Source organism: Brachyistius frenatus, unplaced genomic scaffold (assembly GCF_029030835.1).
Source record: "Brachyistius frenatus isolate BFR_SWC_R1_liver_20210118 unplaced genomic scaffold, ASM2903083v1 Contig_39, whole genome shotgun sequence".
NCBI lineage: Eukaryota > Metazoa > Chordata > Actinopteri > Embiotocidae > Brachyistius > Brachyistius frenatus.
The window spans coordinates 2,779,815-2,806,207 of record NW_027210638.1 but is presented as its reverse complement, the minus strand read 5'-3'; the positions used below and the strand labels follow the sequence as shown (position 1 = coordinate 2,806,207).

Sequence of the window (26,393 nt, the reverse complement as noted above, 5' to 3'; positions counted from 1 at the left end):
ATGATACCATAAACTCCAATAAAAAAAAAAACAACGCCTCTAATATTCTCTCATAACAAAAACAGAATATTATAAGCTTCACAAATTTTCATCCGAAGCCGTCTGCCTTTTACACAGCAGCCATTTTGTAGGTGTCTCAGTAAGCTATGACAGTGTGACAGTGAGCCAACATGAGCAAAACCAGAACCCTAAAACTGAAGCAGTCGAGACGTTTAAAAATTGTATTTGATCACTTTTAGTGTGTAAATCGGTCAAGTGGTTTGAGTGAACATTCAGGACCAAGTGCCAGTCTGACACATCCTGCCCCTCTTGTCCCGTCCATTACTGAACAATCACTGTAATCCACCCGCTGTGAGTCCAGCCAGAGGTGACCGGGTCAGCGAACGCCTCGCTCCAGTAACTCTGGGCGTCATGCCAGGTCAAACACATTTACGGCAAGTAGCACTCAAGAGGGAGGAAGGTGACACAGCAGAGCCGTCTGAATGAATGCATGATGATGGATGTGTGACTATTTTGACAGATAATACTGCACTTAATGTACTGTAACGATTCATAGTGGCTGTTTTCAGCCGCTCCTGAGGGTTACATGACTCCTGCTGTCAATCTTCTCAACAGGCCAAAACACTGAGAGATAGATTTCTGAGCGACACCACTTGTTGCTCACCGTTTCCATGAAATAACAGTTTATTAGTTGTTGGGTTTTTTTAAGTCAAGGTCATATATTCATATTAAATCAGGGGGAAAATGTGAGTGAATGTCACATATTTTAATCCTGTCAATTAAACATTTTGTGGAAATATTCTCTCTGAAAACCGACGTGAAACAATATGTATGTGTACAATTTCTTTGTCTAGGTTTAATTTGTACTTGATTATTTACTTTTTCTGAACACAAACGCTGTACAGCTATGTTTACTTTCCTCTGTTTGCTGTCTTTGTTTCACTGTATGTTGATTTATTTTCTGTAAGTTTGTTCATGGCACTGTTTATGAAAGTTACAGTGGTGCTTGAAAGTTTGTGATTCCTTAATTTTCTATATTTCTGGATATCACCTTAAACTATTTGATTTTCACACAAATCATAAAAGTCGATAAAGAGAACCCAATCAAACAAATGAAACAAATGCTTCCTCATTTATTTATTGAGGAAAATTATTCAACATTACAAATCTGTGAGGGGAAAAATATGAGAACCTCTAAGATTAGCAGGTATTAGAGTCAGGTGTTTCAAATGAATGGGATGAGAATCAGGTGTGAGTAGGTATCCTGTAGGTAGGTATGTGTTGAGTAGGTATCAACACATGTATGTAGAAGTGTATCATGGCACAAACAGGAGAGATTTCTAAAGCACTTAGAAAAAAAAGTAGTTGATGCAAATCATGCTGGAAAGGATTACAAAACCATCTCTAAAGAGTTTGAACTCCACAAATAGACAGTCAGTGTACAAATGGAGGAAATCCAAGGCCACTATTTACCAACAAAAGTCTCTAAGAGAATACAGCTAATAGTCTGCGTAGTCACAAAGAAACCCAAGGTAACTTCTTAGCAGTTAAAGGCCTCTCTCACATGGGCTAATTTTAATTTTCATGAGTCCACCATAAGGAGAACACTGAACAACAAAGGTCTGCACTGCCAGGATGCAAGAAAGCCTCTTTTCTCCAAAACAAAAACTCTCAACCATCTGTAAAACGTTTTAAGAAAATTGTTTTGTGCACATGTGAGACCAAAATATAACTTTTTTGTTTAAAGGAGAAGCATTATATTTAGAGAAAGGAAAACTGCATTCAAGCCTAAGAAATCATATCCCATCTGAAACATGGTGGTAGTAGTATCATGGTTTGATGCTGTTTTGCTGCATCTGGGACAGCACAGCTTGCTATCGTTGATGGAACAATGAACTCTAAATTACACTGGTGAACTCTGATAGAAAATGTCAGAATATATGTCAGTGAACTGAATCTCAAGAGAAAGTGGGTCAGCAACACAATTACCAAAGCACACAAGTTTTTCTACTAAAGAATGGTTAAAGAAGATTTAAGGTAATGTTTTAGAAAGGCCAAGTCAAAGTCCTGACCTCAGTCCAATAAAAATGTTTTGGAAGGACCTGAATTCAGCAGTTCATGTGAGGAACTCAAAAGGCCTACATGGGGAAATCTGACGTTTCTATATTAATATAGAAAGTTGTTCACAAAGTTTCAAGCAACAGTGAATATATCTCCATATCTGGACGATAAACTTTAAATTCTGAGCCACCAGCTATTTTATTGCTTTTTATTATTCTACTATTATCTTATTGCTTCTGTATGCTGCTGTAGCGAAAAAAATGTCCCCTTGGGGATTAATAAAGTAACTACCTAACCTAACCTAATTTACTTACGGAGCAGTTAAGTCGTGTAATTTTTTTAATACTACTATATATAGATATATACTGTACTGTATATACTGTATATACTGCGCATTTTATATTTTTTACTGCTATTTTACTGCTGTTTTATTGCTTTTCTATTATTCTGTTATTATCTTATTATCTGTATCTATTATTGCTTCTGTATACTGCTGTAGTGAAAAAAATTTCCCCTTGGGGATTAATAAAGTAACTACCTAACCTAACCTAACCTAACCTAACCTAACCTAACCTAATACTAACCTAACCTAACCTAACCTAATACTAACCTAACCTAACCTAACCTAACCTAACCTAACCTAACCTAACCTAACCTAACACTAACCCAGGGGTGTCAAACATACGGCCCGCCAGGGGGTCCAGCTCGGCCCGCCGGATGACTTTGCGAAGTGTGAAAATGACAGAAAGACGTAAATTGCATTTCTACGAGAATATGGAGGTTTATGAGTACAAACGTTTTGTAATTTTTTTTTTTAATCGATCCAGTAATTGCTTCAAAAACAGCGTAAATGCGACGTCTGCTCCGGAGGAAAAAGCGCTCGCTGCTAGGGAATCTGCAGAGGAGAGCCGGGGCAGATAAACAGCGGGCTGATGTCTTGAGTTTTTGGTCTTTATGTTTCTAGTTTATTGTAGAAAAACCCTTAAAATAGGGTTTATCGTCCAAAAAAAACAACCTTCACCAATGATTTAAACAAAGAGAAATATTGTCGTTACGTATGCGTTATTACGCTATGATTTTACTGGTCTGGCCCACTTGAGATCAAAGTGGGCAGCGTGTGGCCCCCTTTAACTAAAATGAGTTTGACTCCCCTGCACTACTAACCTGCGTCGTGCAGCCCCGGCAGCAGTAACGACGCTCCTCGTCCACCAGGAGGCGCTGGTCGGAGGCTGAACCCGCTCAGACGAACACAGCCGGGTTTATTCACCGTGGAGCTCCGGGATGCTCCGACGCGGCTGGAAATGCCACACAAGATAAAGATAAGCTCGGCCACTTCCGACAAAACAGCCCTGCGGATAAGAGTTCTCAACGAATACTACTACTAACAACACGGTGCGGTGCGGTGAGCTGGAGTTGATGAGAAGTTGTTCCGGAGGTTGTTCGTGGTTTTTTTTTTTTTTTTTTTGAAGCGCACAAGTTTGCTACTGTTAGCTTTAGCCGAGCTTGCTACGTAAAAATATCACCGCTGCCTTTCGGGGAGGGGAGGGGAGGGAGGGAGGGGAAGGTGGGGGAGGGAGGTTTTCCTGCGACAGCGCCGTCAACGTGAAGAACCGCGCAGCTTTAGCCGTCCCTTTTTTGTTGTTGTTGTTGTTATTTTATTTATCGGAAGAATCGGTGCCGGAGAGAGAGAGAGAGAGAGAGAGAGATGGGTGGATTTGCGTTACGCAGCGCACGAAGCTAACAGGCTACCTTTAGCTCGTGTTTCGTGCCGCTAACGTCGCGCCGGGTCGGACAGCAACTTCGGCAGCAAGAGTTTCAAAGAGGTGGAGAGAGGTGGAGGGGGAGCTCACACAAACTAAAGCTCCGCCGCGGTCATGTTTGAAATGGAGACACACGTATCGTGCCTTTTCCCGGAAATCCTGGCCATTATTTTCAGTTACCTGGACGTCAAAGACAAAGGGAGAGTCGCCCAAGTGTGCGTGGCCTGGAGGGACGCGTCCTACCACAAGTCGGTGTGGAGGAGGGTGGAAGCCAAGCTCCACCTGCGGAGAGCCAACCCGTCTCTGTTCCCCAGCCTGCAGACCAGGGGGATCAAGAAGATTCAGATCCTCAGCCTGAGGCGCAGCCTGAGCTACGTGATTCAGGGGATGCCGCACATCGAGAGCCTCAACCTGTGCGGGTGTTTCAACCTCACGGACAACGGCCTGGGACACGCTTTCGTGCAGGACATCCCGTCCCTGCGGGTGCTGAACCTCAGCCTGTGTAAGCAGATCACCGACTCCAGCCTGGGCAGGATCGCCCAGTACCTCAAAAACCTGGAGGTGCTCGAGCTCGGGGGGTGCAGCAACATCACGAACACCGGCCTGCTGCTGGTGGCCTGGGGCTTGCACCGACTCAAGAGCCTCAACCTGCGCAGCTGCAGGCACGTGTCGGACGTCGGCATCGGCCACCTGTCCGGGATGACCCGCAGCGCCGCGGAGGGCTGCCTGACCCTGGAGAAGCTGACCTTGCAGGACTGCCAGAAGCTGACCGACCTGTCCCTCAAACACGTCTCCAAGGGCTTAAACAGGCTCCGGGTGCTCAACCTCAGCTTCTGCGGCGGGATATCCGACGCGGGTATGATCCACCTGTCGCACATGACCCACCTGTGCAGCCTGAACCTGCGGTCCTGCGACAACATCAGCGACACCGGGATAATGCACCTGGCTATGGGCTCCCTCCGGCTGTCTGGACTCGACGTCTCCTTCTGCGACAAGATCGGCGACCAGAGCCTGGCGTACATCGCCCAGGGTCTGTACCGGCTCAAGTCCCTCTCGCTGTGCTCCTGTCACATCAGTGACGACGGCATCAACAGGATGGTGCGCCAGATGCACGAACTCAAGACTCTGAACATCGGGCAGTGCGTGCGAATCACGGACAAAGGGCTGGAGTTGATCGCTGACCACTTGACCCAGCTGACCGGCATCGACCTGTACGGTTGCACCAAGATCACCAAGAGGGGTCTGGAGAGGATAACGCAGCTCCCGTGCCTTAAAGTGTTAAACCTGGGACTGTGGCAGATGACGGAGAGTGAGAAGATGAGGTGAAATCCTCCCCCCGTTTAGCGTATTTAATCATGTATAGTTCTCCGTTTTGTACCGAGAGGGACTGCCTGTGTCCATTCTTAATTTTACTTTCTATACTGTGACTTAAAACAAGAAGAGGCACTCTGCATTGATCACTGGAATACTGTTCACCTCCGCTCTTATTCTTCCTTTCAGTCTCGTGCTCTTCTTTTTGTTAAATCTCAGCCTGTGTACAGTTCTTACTGTCTATCGCTACCTCACCCATCCAACACAGGAGTGCCTACTGTCGCTGAATATTAGATTAGATGTTATATTTTTGTGACTCACATACCAATGGAGATTTTGATTTTTTTTTTTTAAAAAAAGGAAAATCTCACTTGCAGGACTAGGCATTTTAACTCTTAACAGAAAGGCTTGAGTACTTTGAATTGAAGTTTTTATAGATTTGTTGTTGTTATTTTGGGCTGATGTATTTTTTTAACTTGTGTAGCCACTATTTTTTCGTATTGAATGACTGTTGCTGACAAAATTGTACTTCAAATTGAAGTGGGTGGATCACTCCTGACTGTCTTTGTTTACCGATGTATAGTTGGCTGTGTTTCATATTCCTGAGGAAGTAAGTTATGTATCAGATGTTCCCGTTTCTACTGTCAAAGGTTCATCAACTTAACTACAGTAAGGTGTACTAACTAATGGCTACCAAGGCTATATGCAATACTTTTTAGCTGCGCATCAGTGGGGTTTTTTTTTTCCCCCCTGAAGAGCTTCCAACAATAACTTCAGAGTATTTCTTTATAAATAAAAAAAAAAGCGGTAATTTAAGATTGTTTTATATTCATACAGTAGCGATATTTATGAATAAAGATGGGAAATATGTTTCAGTTAGGTCTCCTTTATTTGTGTCACTTTTACCAACTATTACTTGGCAATTTGTAATCTTATATCTCGGATGTTTGTACCGTGGTTTCTATTAATTTTTTTTCTTTTAGTATGTTTGTCTTCTGGACCTTGGAAACACATTTTCACCTCTGGGTCCATTTAGTACTCTGCTGCTCTGGAGCTTTCAAATAAAATGCCCAGAAAAAAAAAAAAAAAAAAGATCCATGACAACTATTGGTTTAGGAAGACTTTAGGAAGAATAATAAGAGTTTCAAAAGAGCTGCTAAACATGACTGAATTTATCAGATTTTAATCTAAGTTGAGTTTTTGCCAACAAACTGGAAGTAAACTGTTATTACAGTTAATTAAACGACAAACACGAGTCCCATTTTAAAGCTGGACTTGCGGTAACAAAAAAGTGTCTTCATCTCTGGGGCTTATTTGAAAAAAAAAAAAAAAAAAAGTTCAAACAAGAAAGCAAGGCTTATAATTTATTTATTTACATACATACAAAATCCAAATAACTCACAAACATGTCTGTTTTGCTTTCTTTTTACACAGTTTGATTCTTAACACGAACAGACAGAAGGCAGTACATTTCTTATACAAATGCAAAAGAGAAGAAAAACGAATACCATGACGTTGACAGAAGCCCCTTTAATCAGCTCTGTGTTCTGCAATAAGAAGTCGAGAAAAAGAGATGACCAGACATTAAGGCAAAGGGCAGGGACACACAGGCCAAAGTAAAGGAAATCAAACACTTAAAAAAAAAATTAAAAAAAATGCTCGTCTTCTTTGAACCTAGTGGTGAACAGTGAGGGGTTAAAAGAAATTAATCTCAGAGGTTAGACAGACATTAAGTACAAAAACAAGCGTCCAACTCACATCCTCCAAAACCAGGGGTGTGTTTTGTTTTCAGCACGAGACTCCCAATTGTAACTGTAAAATCTACAACATACAGGAAGTTTGATACACAAAAAAAAGGACTATATTTAGACATATAGTGACGCAGTTTTACACCGTTTTGTTATGTAACGCTGCGTTCCTCATAACAGCAGGAGGCCCATGGTGGTTGGAGACTTATTTTTATCCATCTGGCTCAGTCTCCCTCAAACATCAACCTTAACAAGAAAACATTAAACATAAAGAGGAAAATAAAATACAACACTGGAATCTCAGGATAATACATTTATATCACCATTTGGTGGAAAAAAAAAAAGAAAAGAAAAGACGATTAGAAATAAATGCCAGAAAAGTACTCTTCCATCACACAGTCACGGTTTGAAAACATTTTTAGTTCACACGTTATTTTGACACAAGTTTTTTTTTTTTTTGACACTTCTTTCCTTGGTTTCTGTCGAGGACATAAACTCAACGGTCATTTTGTTCAGAGCAGCTTGCTCTTCAAGATTCTGTGCAAACATTCAATGCATATCGATACGGTAAACATCTTATATATATATATATATGTATATATATACACATATATATATATATATATATATGTATTATATTTATATATATCTCTATAGAACATGACTTTCCGCAAGTTATGGCAGTACTGTCACACACACACACACGCACGCACACACATTTTTGCCCCGAAGACAAAATTAGAGACAAAAGACAACTGCACTGCTTTTAACTCTTCAGATATTTTTTTTTTTTTTAAAGAATGCACAACACCTTCCACGTAGTTACCGTTATTCAGTCACTGTACGTGTTGAATATCACGTTATTTACAAACTGATCTGAAAAGTCAAAATCTGCTGAAAAGTGACTTTCATTTCCTGTAAATGTAGATGCACTTAGTAATTAAAAACCTCAGCCCTGAAGATTTCAAAAAATACAACAACAGAGGCATCACTTGTAATTTATCTGAAAATACAAAAAAGAAAAGAATTACTTGTATTCTTCAGTCGACAAACAAAAGATCAGCTGGGCTTTAAGTAACATCTATAGAAACTTTGGATGAGACTGGATGATCAGCGGATCAGACCGAAAGTTCTTAAATCATGCCTTAGCACCAGTTTTACAGAGGAACAAATATCCCTGCATTAGGTCCAGTACTGATCTCTGTGCATGCTCCAAGGCCACTAGAACGTTCTCAAAAGAAACATTGCATACCTCATAAACAAGTGGACGTTGTGTGCAAAACCATCTAAAAATCAATACCAATAATAAAAGCTTTTCCTTTTCTTTTTTCTTCTCTTTTTTAAATCCTCTCTCTCATCCATTGAGAAAATAGTGTGTAACTAAAATCTGATCTTTGATTCGTGTCAAAGGTCATGCCTCGACCCCCCCCCCCCCCCCCTCTCATGCCAGTGACCACAGACGACAGCGTGACGTACCTACAACCTAATCCTGGCTACATGGACAGATCCGCAGCTCGGAGCTAGGACAGGAAACGTATCCATTAACATGCTGCATTCATTTGGTTTAAAAAGTGGCATTTTATAAAGTGTTACTACCGAGGTAACACTTGACTAAAATACAAAACAAGCTTCTACATGGCTCTGTGATGTACCCACTGAACTCTCCGCCCCCCTCTAGATGTAGCAGCGCCCTAGTTCTCAAAGATTAAAAAAAAAAAAAAAAAAAAAAAAAGTGCTTTCCTGTCCCGAGTCAGTACTAACTTGAGAGATTTGGGAGAGGCATCTAAGGGGTAAAACACCGAGATCAAAAAGTGGGTGAGGTGACGGCACCTCATCGTCGAGGGAGAGAAAGGTTGGCAGTATTCGCCAAGACTTTGTTGCAGACATTTGCTTCTTTCATCTGATTTCCTTTCTCTCCCGTTGTACCTGCGTGCAATGATATTCCCCCCCTCCCCCCCAAGTATAGTAAAGGGCAAAAATCAAATTTGGTGTGTTCGCAAACGTTAAAGGGTGAACTTTTCACTTTTCACTAACTGCCTGACATGCGAGGAGGTGACTCCACCATCTGCCACCTTTGGCTGCCATTAAATGAACAGCGAGTAATCTGATATTTTCTCCATGTGCCATATTTAACAGCACTTTGCCAGACTTTGTGAACATCCCTAATTTGATTTTGCCAGCTCGGCATTAGAGCGACATACGAGACAGGAAAGCACTCAGAGGTCCTGAGAGTTTGTTGCAGGGCAGACGAGGGGGACGAAGACGAAGAAGAAGAAGAGCTCAGCGGGATGAGATAATGCCGCAGCTCTCTTTCTCTCTCTTCCTTCCAGGAGCCTTTCTGGGTGGAGGTAGGGGCTTCCTGGGCAGCGCCCGGTTGTGTTTGAGGTCGGTGTTGTCAGCATGACTCCTCCAGGGCATTGACGACCTGCTCCAGGATATCGGGGCAGTAGTCTGCAATCTGCTGGAGAACAGAGTTGGCGTACTCCTGCAGCTCTCCGCTCTCCTTCTCACACACTTCCAGCTCCCGCTCCAACTGGAGGCAAGAAACAAAAATCTGTTTTAGAATTTAAATCTAGTCATTAACAAGATTCTGCTTTGGCTTAAAAAAATAAATAAATAAATAAATAAAATCAGAATCCTCATGCACAAAACTCTCCATCTAATCTTCCTTAAAAAGGCAACATCCCTGATGCCACTGTGGACACAATCATTGCATCATCCTGAAAATGAAATCACAGGACTAGTGCTCCAATCCCACTGAGTTTGTTTTTTTTGTTGTTGTTTTTTTTATACACAGATACAAATATATCCTTGTTATTACAACAGGAAGAAGCAGAAATTAGTCACACCAATTGAAATCAACTTCCTGGTTATCTTCAATTTGTCCAAACTTTAGCCACTTTCAAATAAAAAAATGTGTATTTCTCCTGTGCCTTTGACCAATCACTTTCCCCCATAAGTTGAAACGTATTACTGCACTGGAATTGTGTTTGTCTATTATTCTCTATATGCTCTTCTTTCTCGTGTTTGTAAATGTTTTATACCTCGGTCTGATGTAATGCACTTGGAGTCCCTTTGCTTCACAAATAAACCTACCTTCAACTAAAACAGACTAATTAATTTAAATAATCGAAGAAACATACCAGATGCTTATTTGTCATCGCAGAGTTGAGCCCTTTTATTATACACGATATACCTGTAGTTTATGCTCCAAAGAGTTAATGCCCCCCTCTTCCCCCCCAAAAAAAACCCTAACTTTACACCATATAAATATTCATTAAAGGCATAAATCCAAGCTGCTGTAATGTGACTGGAGGTTCTTCCACTACCTGTTCGACACTCATCTTCTGGAGCTCCTCCTCCCAGTCTTCGGGGTCGCTGTTGTGGTAGTGAGAGGGCGGCGTGAGCTGGCTGAGGATGCTGTGGTCTCGGTCATGGCAGAGGTCTGTCAGGTGGGCGATGTAGAGTTTGAGCTTACTGCGGTTCTGGGACAGGGCAAGAAGAGGGGGTATCATCTGAAAGATGGGAGGGAGAGGAAGAGAGGTAAATGATACGGACAAAGAGAAGAAAAAGGGTTAAAAAAAACAAAAAAAACCACAACAACATTACACTAGACATTTAACGCAGAAACAGTTATGGTCCAGTCTCAAGGGTTGAACATTGAGAAAGTACAGAGCACAAGACACCACTTGCATTAAAAACAAAAACAAAAAAAATCCCATGAAAGAAAAAAACAAAAACAAAGCATCATCATCTGCATGCATGCATGCTTATGGTTCCATTACAATCTCACATGTGAGCCAGCTTTTTGGGAGGTAAATTACTCATATATTTACATTCGTGCAGCTCAACAAAGTGTCTTACAAAGCAACTTACTCAGCCACTGATTACATCGAGGTTAAAACAGCTTTCCAACAACCCGCTTGTGTTGGCTAAGATGCGAGAAGCGGCTCACAGGTGTCGCAGCAGTGGCATGCAAAGCTAAGATGCTTTAGTTTGAGGTGATGAGACACTTGGTTTGCAAACACACACACACACACCCACGAAACACTGACCCTCACACCCGGAAAAAACAACAACGATACAGGAACAGCATTAAAGCACAGGACGAGTTTGTGAGAACGAGCAATGATGACGATGAAGATTGAAGTGACAATTAAGAAAACCACAAATTAATGGAAGACAAGTACACATGCCAATGATGCATTGAAGAAAGGTGTGACGGGTCTGGCCTTTTTTTTTTTCTTTTTTTTTTTTTACGCGCTCACCCTTCTGAACAAAATGGCTGAGAGAGAGGGGTGGGGGAGGGCAAAAGGTTGGCTACGCCCAAATACCCTCCTCATCATCCTGTTAGCCACAAGGTGAGCCAATCGCAGCATTAGAGAGGAAGATTTGGTTAGTGTGTAAACAGACGAGTAAACAAAAACAAAGGAAAACTTCCATGTCACAATTTTAGTTCCCTTCAGCTTTTTTTCTTTTTTTTTTTAACATACATGACCTTGTTATGTAATCAACTGCAGGGATTTCAGAGAACCTGTTCAGGATGAAAACGAGACGTTATCAAAACTAAGTGGTGGTTCATTAAACTACCTGATCTGGAGAGGGTTTGTGATTTGTCTGATCAGGTGCAGTCTTCAGATGGTCATCCTCATAGTTGTCTGCCATCAGCTTCATCCTGTTCTGAGTCTGAAAATTAAAAACAGAGCGAAAAACACCTAAGCAAAGTGAAGGGAGAGTCACACAGTCATGGTGGCCCCTGGGTGATTTTTTTTTTTTTTTTTTTTAGCGTAAGTACTGAGGTTTTTGGGGCGGCTGTGGCTCAGATGGTAGAGCAGGTTGGCGGTTAAATCCTAACCTAACATAATCCACATGCCAAAGTGTATTTGGGCGAGACACGCCGAGTTGCTCCCGACGGCAGGGTAGTCGGTGGTGTGTGAATGTGTGCGTGAGCGACGAATGGGAGGCAAACTGAGCAGCTTTGACGCCACAGAGGCGATGAAGTGCTTTATGAGTGCAGACCATTTACCATTTATTGCTCCAAGGTTTTATGCTGAAAATATTTACTCTGATTTGTCAGGTCATCTTGCAATGTTCCTGCTGACAACAATGCTACTGTAAAATTCTACTGACTGCCAGAGTTCATTCTTTCCAGACAAAACATGACACTGCATTTCAGTGCTTTAACATGTAGGAAGTGACATGATCAGGGGAGACTGTGGCTCAGACGGTAGAGAGGGTTGCGCACTAATCGGAAGGTTGGTGGCTCGATCCCCCGCTCCTCCTGTCCACATGCCTAAGTGTCCTTGAGCAAGACACTGAACCCTAAGTTGCTCCCGATGGCGTACCATCGGTGTGTGAATGCGCTCCTGATGGCAGCACCTTGCACGGTGATCTGTCTCACTAGTGTGTGAATGGGTGAATGGGAAAACCACGTTAAAGCACTTTGAGACCGAAAGGTGATAAAGCGCTATACAAGTACAGACCATTTACCATAATCATGGCGAGACTCCTTAAACCACTGTAATATCTCAGTCCTGTGTTCCCGTTGCCCACCTGCTGCTTGAGCTGCTGCACCAGTCTGTCCTTCTCCCTTTTCAGCAGAGCCACCTCATCCTGGGTCTTCTTCTTCTTAGAGGAGGACAACTCCAGAAGTGCAATGTTAGCGTCCTTCTCGCTAATAGTGGCCAGCAGCGCCTCCTGCCTGTTAGGTGGAGATGAAACAAGATGGCATTTACCCACACAAGTAAATAGCTCAATTATCATTTATTATTCATTGCCAAACATCAGCCTGCCAGCTGGGGAAAGACAGAATTGGATGACATTTTAAAAGATTAAGGTAGCAATCAATATTCCAGAGTATATACCACCCGTGTGTGTGTGTGTGTGTGTGTGTGTGTGTGTGTGTGCGCGCGCTTACTTCATCTCCAGCACCTCCTCCAGGTGTTTCCTGCGCTCAGCTCGCAGGGTTGTGAGGTGTGCCTCCTTCTCACACAGAGACTGCTGGGTGGAGGACAGCTTGGCCCTCATGGAGTCCAGCTCCTGCTTCACCTTTTCCATGGCCCCCAGGAGCTCCTCCATCTGGGAACACACACACACACACACGCACACACACACACACACAGCGATTAATACAGTAAAATAGATTACCATTTCCTTCAGTGAAAGCATTGGGCCTTTTTTGATGACTTGTCAGTGTGAACTGCTCTAATAAGAAGAAGGGGCAGCAGGATTCATGTGAGCTGTTGGAAATGTCTTAGAAACTAATGATAACATAGGTATGGGTAAACTATAGAACTAGATTTCATTTACCTGCCGTTTGCTTTAAAAAAAATAAAATAAAAAAAAAGCCACTAAAGCACCTTTGTTGTTTCATATTAAAATATACTTTAATCACCACTGAGTGAACGAGAAAATAAGTGAATAATTCATCCTCAAACTCAGAGTTTTATTGGCTGGTGTATGAGCAAACCGGTTCATAAACATTATTTTATAAGCAAACAGCAGGTAAACAAAATAACACAAAAATGACATGGGCTGGAAACAACAGCAACACTTTACAAAAACATGGAGTCCAACAACATCAAACTCAAAGCCCCCTTAAATTACCAAACTTTACAAACATATCCACTGCAGGGTTGTTGCATTAGACTGCATGAATTGTAGAAGTGTTGCTTTTATTGTGTCCACCCCCACCCCCCCTACGTGTTGCTGCTCGTTGGTGGGAGGTCACACAGACTGGGCTCATACCTTGGACCACTTAAAGTGGGCGAGGTTGGACTCATGCATTGGTTTGAGTGAGTGCTTCTGAGAGGCGGTGTGTAGCAGAGAGAAAACAAGAGAAAACGAGAAGAAAAGATAAAAGAACTGAGAAAGAAGAGGAGGAGGAGGAGTGGAGGAAGGTGGAGAGGATGAGCAACACGACAATGGCAGCAGAACGGGGGTAGAGAAAGAATCGCAGTATATGAAGGCGTTTCTTGGACCTCTACACACACAAGTTTAGATATTCACATACTGTATAGGTATGGTCCCGGTAGTTGATTGATATTGTTTTGTCACGCATGCGTGTTTTTGTGTGGGTTGTGCACCTGTTTCTCCTGGAATGACCTGGCAGCCTCCTCCTGCGCGAGCACCATCTCTCTCTCAGCAGTGATTTGAACGCTCTCTCTCAAGGCCTCCTCCAGCTCCTCGATACGCTCGCTCTTCTGACGCAGAGTGTCCTTCGGAACAGGGGAAGGACAAGTCAAAAGTCTGCCTTGTTAGACCTCACAAGGCAGTGCTACCACATGTGGACTTTCCTCCAGGGTGTACGCAGACCGGGCAATCAATACACGAGCCTCACCTTCACCTGCTGGGAGGTCTCAGACTGGTTGTCCTCCCTCTTCCTGGCTTCGTCCACAAGTCGAGCATTCCTGCTCTTCTCCACCTGCTCCTTGTGCTTCAGTGATGCCACTTTTTTGGACTGGTCTTTCATTTGCCTACAGAGGAACCATGTACCATTATATATTCTATTCGGAAAGAGAATGCACAGACAACCTGACAAAAAAATTTAACATTTATCTTTTAGACTATAAACAACAAAAAAAAGGACAACAAATGTGGGAAAAAGTTCTGCAAATAATTTGTGTTTTTAGTGGCCTGATCACATTTTGGGGTCCGATTCCAACTGAGGAGTGAAACTGTGTTTTACACAAAAGTGCACAGCGATAATTTTCGAATACAGCAATGTATTTCAACACATTTAGTTTATGGGTGAATGAAACAGATTGTCCATCCACAGGTAAATAAAAGATTTCATGCAAATATAGTCATGGCGCCAAATATAAACATTGCACATTAGATCTGTGCTTGACGACTCTGATGTTACCACTAAGATTGTAGCCAATTGATCATACTCAAATGATCATCAATACTTAGCGACGCAAATAAAAAACTATTTTCAAATCAAATGTCGACATACAAGAAAGGATGCCCTTTATAAACACACAGTTACAAACTACAGCCTTACAGACTTGCTTCTGCAAGGCACTAGAGAGCCCTGCAAAGACGCAATCTTAGATCTGACTCGGGGTGAGAGACGAAACAGTAAGAAGGCAAAAGAGGAAAAATGAGCCCGCACATAAGTAAGGGGAGAGACAAGGAGTTCAATATGCCAGAAAAAAGACAATTGCTTGCAGCTCCACATACTTTGGTGAGGCAAGATGGAGAGGGGGAGGCAGACAAACATAGGGAGAGAAATGTGAGAAGAGGGCGAGGAGAAAAAGGTGTCATGGTTAAGGGTAGAGAAGAGTGCAAATACTAACCTGGAGGCCATGCTGCTGGGACATTTCCAGAGTAAAGACAAGAACGCAGTAAAGAGAGAAGCAGACTTAGACTAAGAATGAAAGCAAATATGAAGAATAGGCGAGAAGGGTGGGAGCTTATACACGTCAGCTCAAGGAATATGTAGCATCTTTTCTGTACTCTGATGTTGCAAGTTCACACAGTTCATCACTTATAGGAAAGTTGCAGATATGACATGGGGGGAAAAAAATTGCAAATTAAAAATTGTTGTAGCTCTGCACATCACCATTAAAACAGATGGGCTAACACATTCCACCACTATAAAAACAATACTGCTCAGATGTCTAAATAAGATACATTTAATGTTCCGGCGCAAAAATCTTCAGGAGTGACGTTATGGCATCAATCCACAATTTGCATCACTTGTGAGGAACAAAAGTTAAAAGTCCGAGATAGCAGAAACAAAAACAGATAGAAGTTGCATTATGCTTTCTGCTCACGGCCACAAAAAACAGCACACGAAAGATTCAATCATTCAAAGCTTCTTCCACTTTGACACTTACTTCACAGCAAACAATCAGAAACCTGCTGCGTATAAAAACAACCTCCGTAAAGAGCGATTTAAAGGGATCTTAAGCTTTTCTGAGACAAAATGCGGAGCTCCATTATTCCTCATTAGGGACTTTGATATATTCCTGTTTTTGTGTCCACTCCATGAACATTCAGCATGCACATGTTCACATTGACAATTAAGCTGTTTAAACCCACCTCTCCAGCTCACTGATCTTTTTGTCCTTGTCATTCTTCTCATTCTCCATTTCCCGAAGTATCTCCAGGAGGCGGTCAACCTCAGCCTGCGCCTTCCCAGAATCCTCTTTGTGGCGGGCCACTTCCTGCTCGAGGTTCTTAATGCGCTCGGCCAGCTCGGTGTTGGCTTGAGCTTCCAGTGCTGCATTTTGAGCCTGACAGTTTGACAAGACTCTGGTTAAAAACTACTTCAGGGTCAGAAGGCAAGGACCAGAAAAGTGGAAAAACTATCAGACTACATCATAATTATATAAAATAAATATGAAATAATATAATGTTGAGCTTAGTCACCTACATGACATGAAATGCCCGTTTGTTTGCTTTTTATTATCATTTAAAGGTATCTCACTCTCTTCAGCTGATTTTCCAGTTTGAGGCACTCCTCCCTCTTCTGCTCCAAGGTGATCTCCAGACTCTTGAGTTTGGAGTCTTTTTTCAGCCCTGAGGAAGCCAGGGACGATGCATGCTCCTTCAGGTCCAGCAGAGAGGTCTGAATATACACACATACACAGACGTATGGGTGAACCTTTTCCAGCTTATTAAACCGACAGAGCATGAGACTGAAAATACATTCGATCAAATACAGGCATCCATGACTCATCCCAAATGGAATCAAAGCAAAGAAGAGTTTGCCTGTCTTGGTGTGAGCTTGCATCCGTTTCTCACCTCTCTGTCCGACAGGTCTCCCTGCAGTAAACTCAATCTCTCCTTCAACTCTTTCAGTTCCTTCTTGGTACAGTCAAGCTCCTCCGTCTTTTCCCGGTCGTCTCTGTCTCGCTGCTCCTTTAGACGCTCAATGATGCGCTCCTAAAACCAGGTAGGACGAACAAGCAGGCAAGATGCTTTCACACATTCGGGATAATCAGCCCCAAAATAACATAAATGCAAGTACAGATTCCAGTTTGCAAAGACACTAGTCACTTGTGCAGACATTAATTCACCTTTTCGGCAAGAGACTCCTCCAGTGTCGTGAGAGCAGTGTCGGTATTGGAAGTGTCCGCCTGCAAGGACTTCACTCTCTCCTTCAGGCTGCTCATCTGCTTCTCCTTGTCCCTCAGCTGCTCCTGCAGGTTCTCAATCTGCAGGCCAAACACGAATAACCACCAGTCAAAGTGGACATCAACCACAGGACACGCACTGTGACATGATGCGTGCGTCTTTGTGGCAAACAAATTAAACAGAAGTTCTCGTAAATGCTTCTTTGTCAACATCACCTTCTTCTGTAGCACATTGACTTTGCGCTCCTTAACCTCCAGCATGTCCTTGAGGTCATGGATTTCACCATTGAGAGTTCCCTTCTCCTCTGACATTTCCTGTATCTGCTTACTCTTCTTATTCAGAGTTGCCTCCTTCTCTTCCAAGCGCAGGCGTAAGGCATCCACCTGTACAGGAAAGAGTGGACAACTTACAACATCAACAAGCCTCAAATGTGTCCTGCTCACAATCTTTAGATCATTGTGGCAAAGAAAACAGGAAATCGTTCTAATACAAGGTCATTTTTGTGCTTCTGTTTGCAGCTCTATTAATCAGAAATAAGCCACTTCACATACTGTATTTATCCTTGAAGTTCCCCTGTTGTTTAACCATACATTCCACTGGGTAAGAGAATATACATGTATCTGCTGTACCTCCGTCTGTAAGATGGCCGCACGCTGCTCTTTGGCAGTGAGGGATTCCTTGAGGACTTCGATGTGTTGCTTGCTGTCGGAGAACTGGTTGGTTAGTGTCTCTAGTTTAGTCTGCAAACCAAGCAGCTCCGTGTCCTTCCTGGAGAGGTCCTGCTTCACCTGGTCCATCTGAAAAAGATGAAGCAAACAGGGGCAAAGAAAGAGGGAGGAATGGACATGAACGTGAGGTTTTTATTTGTGTATTCAAGATTAACAGATGCCGAACAACAATATTTCAGAGAAGTTTGAGTCCTCCTTTAAATGTGTTTTATGTAAGAGCATAGAACAGACAATAAGAGACAGGAATCATAGCAGTTGTCACGTTGTCTCTGACCTTGTTCTTCATGAACTTGGTGTGACTGCGGTACACCTCCATCTGCTTCATCTCCTCCTGACGCTCCTCACAGCTCAGAAGTCCGTTGGATTTCATCATTAGCAGCTCCTCCTCCATGTCCCTGAGGTTCCGGTCCATTGAGTTAATTTTTGCATCCTGGGGTGGATGAGGAAGAGTTAACACACATATTATAGAGTGACGCACAACAAACACGCACACACTTCTTCATTTAAATCCTCACCTTCATGTCGATGACAGTTTGTAGGGCCTTAGTTTTGGTAGATTCAGGTGTTCCTTCGTATCGACGGTGCAGCTCCTGTTGGGTCAGAAATCAAACATGTCTGTATGCATACGATATCTATGTGCAGTTAAATATGCAGTGACCTTTCATTGTCATGTTTAGGTCGTAATGGATGAACTGGACATTACCTCTCTTAGTGCATTAATCTCTCTGTCTCTCTGGTCCAGTAAACTCTCGAGGTGATGCCTGTGCATCTCTGCGTCAGCCAGTCTCCTGGTCCTCTCCTGGTCCTCCTCTGATGCCTTGGCAGATGGCCCTGACACAGCAAACAAAACAACTTGGTTACCATGATGAAGTAGGCAGAGGTGCATGTATCTAGTCAGGAGGTTTAGAACCTGACCATCATGAGTCATGTGGTAGACTCGCAGAGGCTAACATGAAAGCCGAGGCTATTTTATGCGCAAGACAAAAGCTGATCTGTTGAGCAGGAAAGGATGTCTAAACACTGGGTTTGCAACTCCACATCCGACATGAATCAAAAAACAAATAATGGCTAAAGCACACAGCATGTCATTTGTTTGCAGATATATTTATATTCATCCAAGTTATTTTTATGAAGAGCTTTTGGGTTCCTTCTTAGTTTCCTGTATGTTTGAGTTCGTCAAACATGGTTTTGTGCGCCTTGGATCATAACATGTAATTATTTTGGGAGGCGCCTTAGGTTTCAACAAGCTCCTGCATGAGTTTAAAGAATGCATTATGACCAGTTTATGGATCAAAGAATGCCCTGTGGCTGAAGGCTAAAGCATAAAGGCTTAAAGTGATAACCTGAGACCAATAACTGCTCAGACCTAAAAAAAAAAAAAAATTCATGGACTAGGTATTTGAAAGAGTTTTCAGGTTTTCCTATTAACCCTTGTACATTTTGTTAAAAAAAAATCAGAATGTACTGGCCAGCAGAAGACCTGCAGCCAACGGCCACAGTTTAAGAGTCAAGTCTCCGCTGGTCCTTCATAAGGATTAATTAACTGTAAACTGAATTAAACTCCTCTGGAGGCTTAAGCCTACCTTTGCTCTGCAGCATCTCCAGAAGTTTCTTGATGGACTCGTCTCTGGCTCCCAGGGTCTGCTTCTGTGTGTCGATCCTCAGCTCCATCTCCTCCAGAGTCTTCCTCAGCAGGAAGAGTTCTTTGGCCTGCCTCTCGTGCTCGCCATGTAGCCGCCGGTAGTTCTCCTCTGTAGGTTCAGATGTAAGGGCCAGGTCCCTTCCCTGGTTGGCTGGATCCTGCTGGAGAAGCTGGTTCAGGTCCCTCTGAATCCTGAGTTCATCCTGAAGGGCTTGAACAGTCATCTGGAGATGCTGGGAACAGAGAGGAGACACACGCGTTTCTATTGACATTTATATGTTCCTCTCTCTGTTTGCTAGCCTTTATTACTAAATTGTTTATACAGGGGTAAATGAGGTGAAATATGAACCGTTATTTGATACATGGTCTGCAAACATTTTACTTTATGGCAATGGATCCTGCCATAATATTGTGTAACAGCCTGTTAAAAATCAGCCTCTAATCATGACTGAAAATGTTGCAATGCCCTGACTGATGCACGCCCAACAGGCAGGCCTTGTGGACAGTGTTACATTTCATGCCCAGAGAAATACAAGTGGTGAAACACAATCAGCCCAGTATAGTATTGCATTGTTTGTGGCATCGGATGCCACGGACACTTGGCAGAGCTGCTGTAAGACAGTAACACAAGGCCTTGTCACACTGCGGTCTGAACCAGCTGCGAGCGTTTTCAGATGCCAGAACAAAGAGAGAAGTCAGTGCCTGCCTTGGTTTTTCTCTGTCCTCCGCCTCCAGCCCCCTCCCTTTCCTTCCTTTGTCATCCTCTTCTTCTCCCTCCACCAGCACACACTATTCATCCACCTTGCCTGCTCTCGCCCCATCTCCTCCCGCTCATACTCTCACCTCTCCTCTCACTAGCCGTCCCTTTCCATCACCCTCTCCACCCCGTGACTAAGGCTGACTCACCGCTGTGACTGCACCGTTCCAACACACACACACACACACACACACACACACACACACACACACACACACACACACACACACACACACACACACACACACACACACACACACACACACACACACACACACACACAACGCACAAATACACCTTCTCCCTTCCTCAGCCCCCATATTCTCACTCTCTGCCTGAGGAGAGACAAGTCAGGTGTCTGAGTGAGCACAAAGCAGCAGAGATAGGACGCATTAATAAACGGATCCGAAGGCCAAGTCACAAAACTTGTAATGACACTGATTACAATGAGTCAAACACCTGCTACGGATTATCCTCAGTGCTGGTGCTCACTTTGTGATTCAAACTTTTTTCTTAAATTCTCAAATTTCATGTCTGCGGCACTTGCATCACTACATCAGTAGATTAAACATCACTAGCATTTCACAGCAGCCTCTGATAAATGTGATATTGTATCCACATTAGCAAGACATAACTCGTGATTATTCTCTTAGTACCCGACCTTTTTTTTTTTTTTTTTCCCCCTTTCTTATTTCTTAAATGGGAAGTCAAACATGACAGCCAATTCACACTACTACACCCTGCACAAGGACGAAAACAGGGATGAATGCCTTGTAGTAGGGAGTTGGATATGCTGTGGCCAAAATCAAAATCATGCACAAACATACAACTGCAGACATACGCACATTCAGTTGGACCTCCATTCAATGAGGGCATGCAGTTTAACTGAAGCTGTAATCAGCCAAATGCCTCTGAGGCTGAGGCTGTGGCTGTGTGTGTGTGTGTGTGTGTGTGTGTGTGTGTGTGTGTGTGTGTGTGTGTGTGTGTGTGTGTGTGTGTGTGTGTGTGTGTGTGTGTGTGTGTACATGGCATGTGTGCCAGCGTGGGAGGTGGCGGCAGACATATGAAAGCCGACATCTTTAAATTAAAGCACCCGCTGATTAGCCCTGCGCTGGTTAGGCATTACTGGGAATTAGTCCAGAGTGTGACTCTGTGACTCAGCAGGAGTGAAAACAACAAATTATACAGGTCTGCCCATCCATTAGGAATCGCAGTGAAAAAAAGACTATTCCTCCTCATTAATGAAACCTAATTTGCACAAGTCGTACAACATGGTGTAGGGTTTGGAGAAAGAAAAAAAAAAGAGACCTTATCTGTGTTTTTCCAGTTAATGTTATTCGATCCATACTTGTTAAATAGTATGCCTGGCAGACCCCCACAGAGGAACCTGGAATTGGGCTTGAATTTTGCAATGTTTGTGCCACTATATTTACTGTAGCAAGGAGGGAACGCCAAGGAAGAGAAACAAACAAAAAATGAATATATACAGAAGTAGTAATAGGAAATAAAAGGCGTATGAAAGTGCTTGGTTCCTGCACCTGACATCAGAAAAGAATAACTCACTGGGATAAACGGTAACACATGTTCAACTGTATAATAAAGGGTTTTGAGATATATCTATTTAGTCTGGTGTTAGACAAGAGATGTGAGGACTTGATGCTCAAATTTTCATACCCAGTATGGAGTGAGCAAGCTGGACTGAAGCAGGAACGTGAACAAATCTCGTAATACTTTTTTTTTTTTTTTAAGAAATCAAAGCAATCGACACCAACTTATGGACAAAGAGTATTAGCAGGCACTCTCACGCTTATATTGGTTTTTTTTCCTGGTCTGTTGTTTGATCAATTCACCTCAATGTGCCACATCAGCTGTACCCAAAACATATGATAAACTAAAAGAGAACAATATGTTCCAAGATCTTGAATGCCCGGAACTAAAATAGTAAATCTAAAGCACTAGTCACAACCACTCGTTATCTCTCTTCTTTCATTTTCAGGATTGGTTAAAGTATACACACTTTTTTTTCTTTTTTTACAAATTTGCTTTTCTACACATTTTTATCGTGTTAACCACATGCAGCAGTTTCTACAACCGAGATGCTAATGCAGCCATTAGACTTGAGCCCTCTTTCATCTACTGAGCACGAGCATATAGCTGCATATATATATATATAAGAGGATTAACTAGATGTTCAAAAACGGCCTCTAACCTATGCAGAGAGAGAAGAATAAAAGAGAAATACACTAAAGCTGACATGGAGTGAAATAGATTTTCTACTCAAACATGTTTGGCCCAGGCAGTTTGATGATTGTATTCAAACTGAGAAAAATGAATCGATGAGATCAGAAACAGGAACTGTAAAGCAAATACATGCATTCTATTGATTCTAATAAATATATGGGAACACTCACCTGTGCTTCATCTTGAATAACACGGTACTGCTCCTTCCATACAGAGATCTTAGAGACCTCATCTTTCCTGAGAGCTCGCTCCTTTTTTAATTCTGGGCTCCAGAAGGTCTTGATAGAATTCATGGAGGAACTGAGTTTGCTCTCCTTTACTTCAACTTCGCGCCGCAGCATTTCGTTCTCATGCAGAATCTGACAAAGCAGGATAAATGGTTAGCACATATTTACCTTATATGGTCAGACCAATAAAGTCAACCTCTTTATGAAAAACTCCACAATATTGATACAGGAAATCTGCATACTGGGGAAAAATATAAACAAAATACCTCTTTAAGTTGTGCCTGAAGGTCTAGTATGGTGTTGTCTCTGGCCTGCCTTAGAGAATGGGGCACTGTGGAGGCCATGTGGTGGTCCCCAAAAGCTAGAGCATCTCCTGCCATCATGCCTGCTGGCAGCACAGCATTGGCAGGCACTGAGGTGGAGATATTGGGAGTGCTAGCGGCTACAACTCCACTGTTGCTACCTCTTGACCCATAGATCACCCTCTGTCTCCCCATGGTTGTCACCGTCCCACCACTCTTGAGAAGGTGGTCACCTGCCATGGCGACCTCATTGTCACTCAGGTACATTGGTCCTGAGGTGGCATACGCAGCATTGAGGGACTGGATGTTCTCCATGGAAAGCGTCTTGCCTCCTGCTCCACCAGGTCCTCCTCCGCTGCCTCCGGTGCTGTTGGTACGGCGGTGTCCCATCCGTGGAGAGCGGGGGAGGCGAGGGGAGCGACCAGATCCCTGACTACCAGTCCCACCTCCATCTCTGCCTCCACTATGGTTGGCATCCCCTCTGCCAACAGAGCGGGCACTACCGTACATGTTCTGCTAAATAGAAAGAATGAGCTGAAAGCAAAACTGAAATACGACCCCGGGTATTTGTAGATATCTTTGCAGAGTTTGTGGTTGTGACTTTCACCAATAGTGTGAATCTGTAGTCGTGATTCTGCCTCAATTGGAGACAGTGTGCGCAATGGTCATGATATGACAGGCAACGCTAACAGACATTCCTCTTCCAACTGGGGTGAGGGGGGGGCTGTCCAGTGTTGCAAGGGGGTGACACCAACCGGCAAAAGAAAACACAGTCGTCACCTATAAAAGCACAACAAAAAGACACCGCCGTTAGTTTAATAAGACAACTGAATGCATGTAAACTGGAAAAAGTGATACGAAAACCTAACTGAACCGAGATCAATCCAGCGGGGACTATATGTGTACAGGTTCCCCTGATTCCCTTCTGCAGTACAAACAGTTATGTAACTACATGAAGTCTAAGAACCAAAAAAAAAAAAAAAAAAAAACCTCTTCTCAAGACCCGTTATATTTACATAGGTAGTGGAAAGTTTTTACAACCAATCATTTTAGATTTCAATAAAATATATTGCTGGTAAATCACAATCCTACAATTTGGATCAAAATTCTGGTATATAATGTTTACAGAGGTTGGATAGATCTGATCAGACTTCTTTTTCTTTCTTTTTAGCAACAGTGATTTTAACTGTTGTTATAAACAAAAAGACAAATCGTTCGTAAGTGAATTTCCGCCACAGCCAATTTAACTTCAGTCTGCGTGGCCTTGCTTTAGCAGCTAAATGTCACGTTACCACGCCGGCTAACAAGCAGCGGCTGACATTTCCATCTTCAACAACGCCTTTACAGTAACCGGTTAGCGTCTGCTTTAAAACGCGTGCGTAAAAACACTTTCGTCTATTTTTGTTTGCGAAATAAACTCGGGAAATAATGTCCTTTCATATGTGCTGACGCTGTGGATTAAAACTAGCAAGGGAGGGAGGAAAAAAAAAAAAAAAAAAAAAAGGGGATTGTCCATGGTGGACGTTGTAGGAGAGGGGAAGGAAAAAAAAAAAAAAAAAAAAAAAAAATCTACCCAGTTTGGAAAATCTGACACAAACGCACACAACTACTTGGTCGACTAGATAGTTAGATGTTTGAGGTGATAAGTTCATTGATTGCCGTGTTTGAATGTCACACATTTAACCGGAATTAAAGCGTTTAAAGCACAGCCCCTACCGACTCCGTAAGAGCGTCTGCTTTTGGAGACACCCATATCCAAACCATATCCATTTCTTCCACCTCTGCTGAGCGGCTTTTCATTTTAAGCCAGTTTTCTGCCTCCTGAGCTTTCACGTTCACAGCCGAGAAGTCAATTATCACGGAAAGAGGTTAAATATCAACGCGCCCGACGTTAGCTGGCTGTGACATATGGAGGCTAGTCCACCCAATTTGTGGTCAAGCAGAATCTTTTTTTTTTTTTTCCTCGCTAACACAATAGCCAGTGGAGAAAAATAAATAAATAAAAATACCTCTCCAAACAAACTACCTTTTTCGTTGTCTGGTGGAGCTCAAATCGGTGCCGGTACTGAATCCTCCGTCAAATGGAAATCGGCTGCAAAAACGGTCATTTTATGTTAAATGGTCGATAAATGTCTATCTGAATTTCCCATCTTTTTTTTTTTTTTTTTTTTTTTTTTTGCCAGCAGCAGCAGCAGCGGCTCAGGAGAGCCAGGGCGCCTCAGTGACGTCAAGCCTCCTGCGCGCGTTCACGACGGTCTTCCTCGCCACGCTTGAATTTTAAATGCGCGGTCACGACCCCGTGGTGGAGGGAACGTAGACAAGGCCGTACAGTCTGCGGGACAGACCTACCAACATCCTCACAAGAATACAGCGCTTTGAATGAATGCAATAGTACAAGTTGTGCAGTAAAGTATCTCAAAATAGAAATCAGTAAGATATCAACAATGGACCACCGTTTAATTGAGAATCTCCCCTACTTATGTTAACAATAAAATATCAGCCAGACAGATGATGATGATGATGATGACCCATTATAGACTGCTCTCATCACCGAGGACTTCATTTTTAGTAAAATAATGAGCAGATACATTTTTGGCATGTTTAGTTAACAAATACCAGCAGGGGGCAGTGCTTACCTGTTGGAAAATTGTATCTTCCACAGTGTGCACAAAAAAAACAACCGTTTTTCTGATTATTTTTTCACAAAACTCAATAAACTGAAATTGAGTCTTTTATGTGTATGCCAGTATTCAGGGCCATTTTTATCTGCCATTAAAGACTGCATTAAGCGAATAAAAATAAGTTCCTTTTTTCCCATTTATAATGTATTAAACAACCTAAATGGATGGTAACATTAAAAAAAAATCATAACTAAAACACACAAGCAGAATAAAATTAACAACTCAGATTAATGTTGTTTTTGAATTTATTGTAAAATTATTAAATTAGCCTATAACGTTGACATTGCATAGAAGCTATACTCTTATGTAGTTGTAATATTTTACAAATATCTTTAGTCTTAGAAGTAAACCTGTCTATTTTTCAGAAAAAAAACAAAAAATTAATTTGTGAATGAAAAACACTTTCGGTACAATGCAGTTGGGGTTTCAAAATTATGGCCAAATTCATCTGTTCTGGGCCAATGGGCAGAAATCTTACACTTTATTTTTCCATCATAAAAAGGCTTCTGTGGCAACTCTGCCAACAACAGACAACAGTTAAAAATAGAATATGATGAGTCAACGTAGTGCCCCCATGACACTAAACAATCATGAATTAAATGCAACAGCCGTTTGTAATCAAAATGACCAAAATCAGTGGAGTTGAATGAACACGGGGCTTTTAGGGTCCCTCGGGGCCTTTGGCAAGTTGCCCACTTCGCCCACAGTCTTTCTATGATAATGATGATAATGGAAAACGCATCGACTCCAATTAATATCTTCCGTTAATGCATCCCAAACGAATGCAGTAAAGCTTTCTATTAAATGATTTCGAAAGTGCTTATTATAGCGTTCATGATCACATATCTC

The 26,393-nt window shown here is 42.5% G+C and overlaps 2 protein-coding genes across 15 annotated transcripts; one reads left to right on the top strand and one right to left on the bottom strand.

Moving 5' to 3' along the window:
• The first annotated feature begins 3,643 nt into the window (after nucleotides 1–3,643).
• Nucleotides 3,644–6,007, top strand: LOC138622888 (F-box/LRR-repeat protein 14-like). Its single transcript, XM_069702026.1, has one exon. It carries the CDS (start codon nucleotides 3,936–3,938, stop codon nucleotides 5,145–5,147), a length of 1,212 nt encoding a protein of 403 aa, XP_069558127.1. The 5' UTR covers nucleotides 3,644–3,935; the 3' UTR covers nucleotides 5,148–6,007.
• A 2,830-nt stretch (nucleotides 6,008–8,837) lies between these two features.
• On the bottom strand, nucleotides 8,838–25,091 carry LOC138622886 (ELKS/Rab6-interacting/CAST family member 1-like). Of its 14 annotated transcripts, XM_069702016.1 has the most exons (23): nucleotides 24,890–25,091; nucleotides 23,471–23,643; nucleotides 22,828–23,376; nucleotides 22,505–22,693; nucleotides 19,278–19,569; nucleotides 18,398–18,525; nucleotides 18,210–18,284; nucleotides 17,969–18,124; nucleotides 17,596–17,763; nucleotides 17,182–17,349; nucleotides 16,909–17,046; nucleotides 16,634–16,774; nucleotides 16,317–16,457; nucleotides 15,929–16,122; nucleotides 15,181–15,195; nucleotides 14,220–14,355; nucleotides 13,966–14,097; nucleotides 13,628–13,684; nucleotides 12,798–12,958; nucleotides 12,371–12,581; nucleotides 11,471–11,566; nucleotides 10,210–10,395; nucleotides 8,838–9,413 (listed from the first exon to the last, which is right to left on the bottom strand). In XM_069702016.1, exons 3-23 carry the CDS (start codon nucleotides 23,371–23,373, stop codon nucleotides 9,276–9,278), a joined length of 3,468 nt encoding a protein of 1,155 aa, XP_069558117.1. In that variant the 5' UTR covers nucleotides 23,374–23,376; nucleotides 23,471–23,643; nucleotides 24,890–25,091; the 3' UTR covers nucleotides 8,838–9,275. The 14 variants fall into 14 exon arrangements, 9 of the variants coding, with proteins under 9 accessions (XP_069558117.1, XP_069558118.1, XP_069558121.1 ...); XM_069702017.1 differs by having other exon boundaries at nucleotides 15,181–15,192; nucleotides 22,828–23,643; XM_069702020.1 differs by having other exon boundaries at nucleotides 12,434–12,581; nucleotides 22,828–23,643; nucleotides 24,890–25,090.
• Nucleotides 25,092–26,393: the final 1,302 nt, after the last annotated feature.

Bases quoted from the DNA above. Each gene is read 5' to 3' on its own strand.
- LOC138622886 (XM_069702016.1), bottom strand. From the start codon at position 23,373: ATGTACGGTAGTGCCCGCTCTGTTGGCAGAGGGGATGCCAACCATAGT. The intron at 18,526-19,277 runs GTAGGCTTAAGC...TTGCTGTGTCAG, and splicing joins GGAGATGCTGCAGAGCAAAG to GGCCATCTGCCAAGGCATCA. The intron at 16,123-16,316 runs GTGAGATACCTT...TCAAACTGTCAG, and splicing joins TGGAAAATCAGCTGAAGAGA to GCTCAAAATGCAGCACTGGA.
- LOC138622888 (XM_069702026.1), top strand. From the start codon at position 3,936: ATGTTTGAAATGGAGACACACGTATCGTGCCTTTTCCCGGAAATCCTG.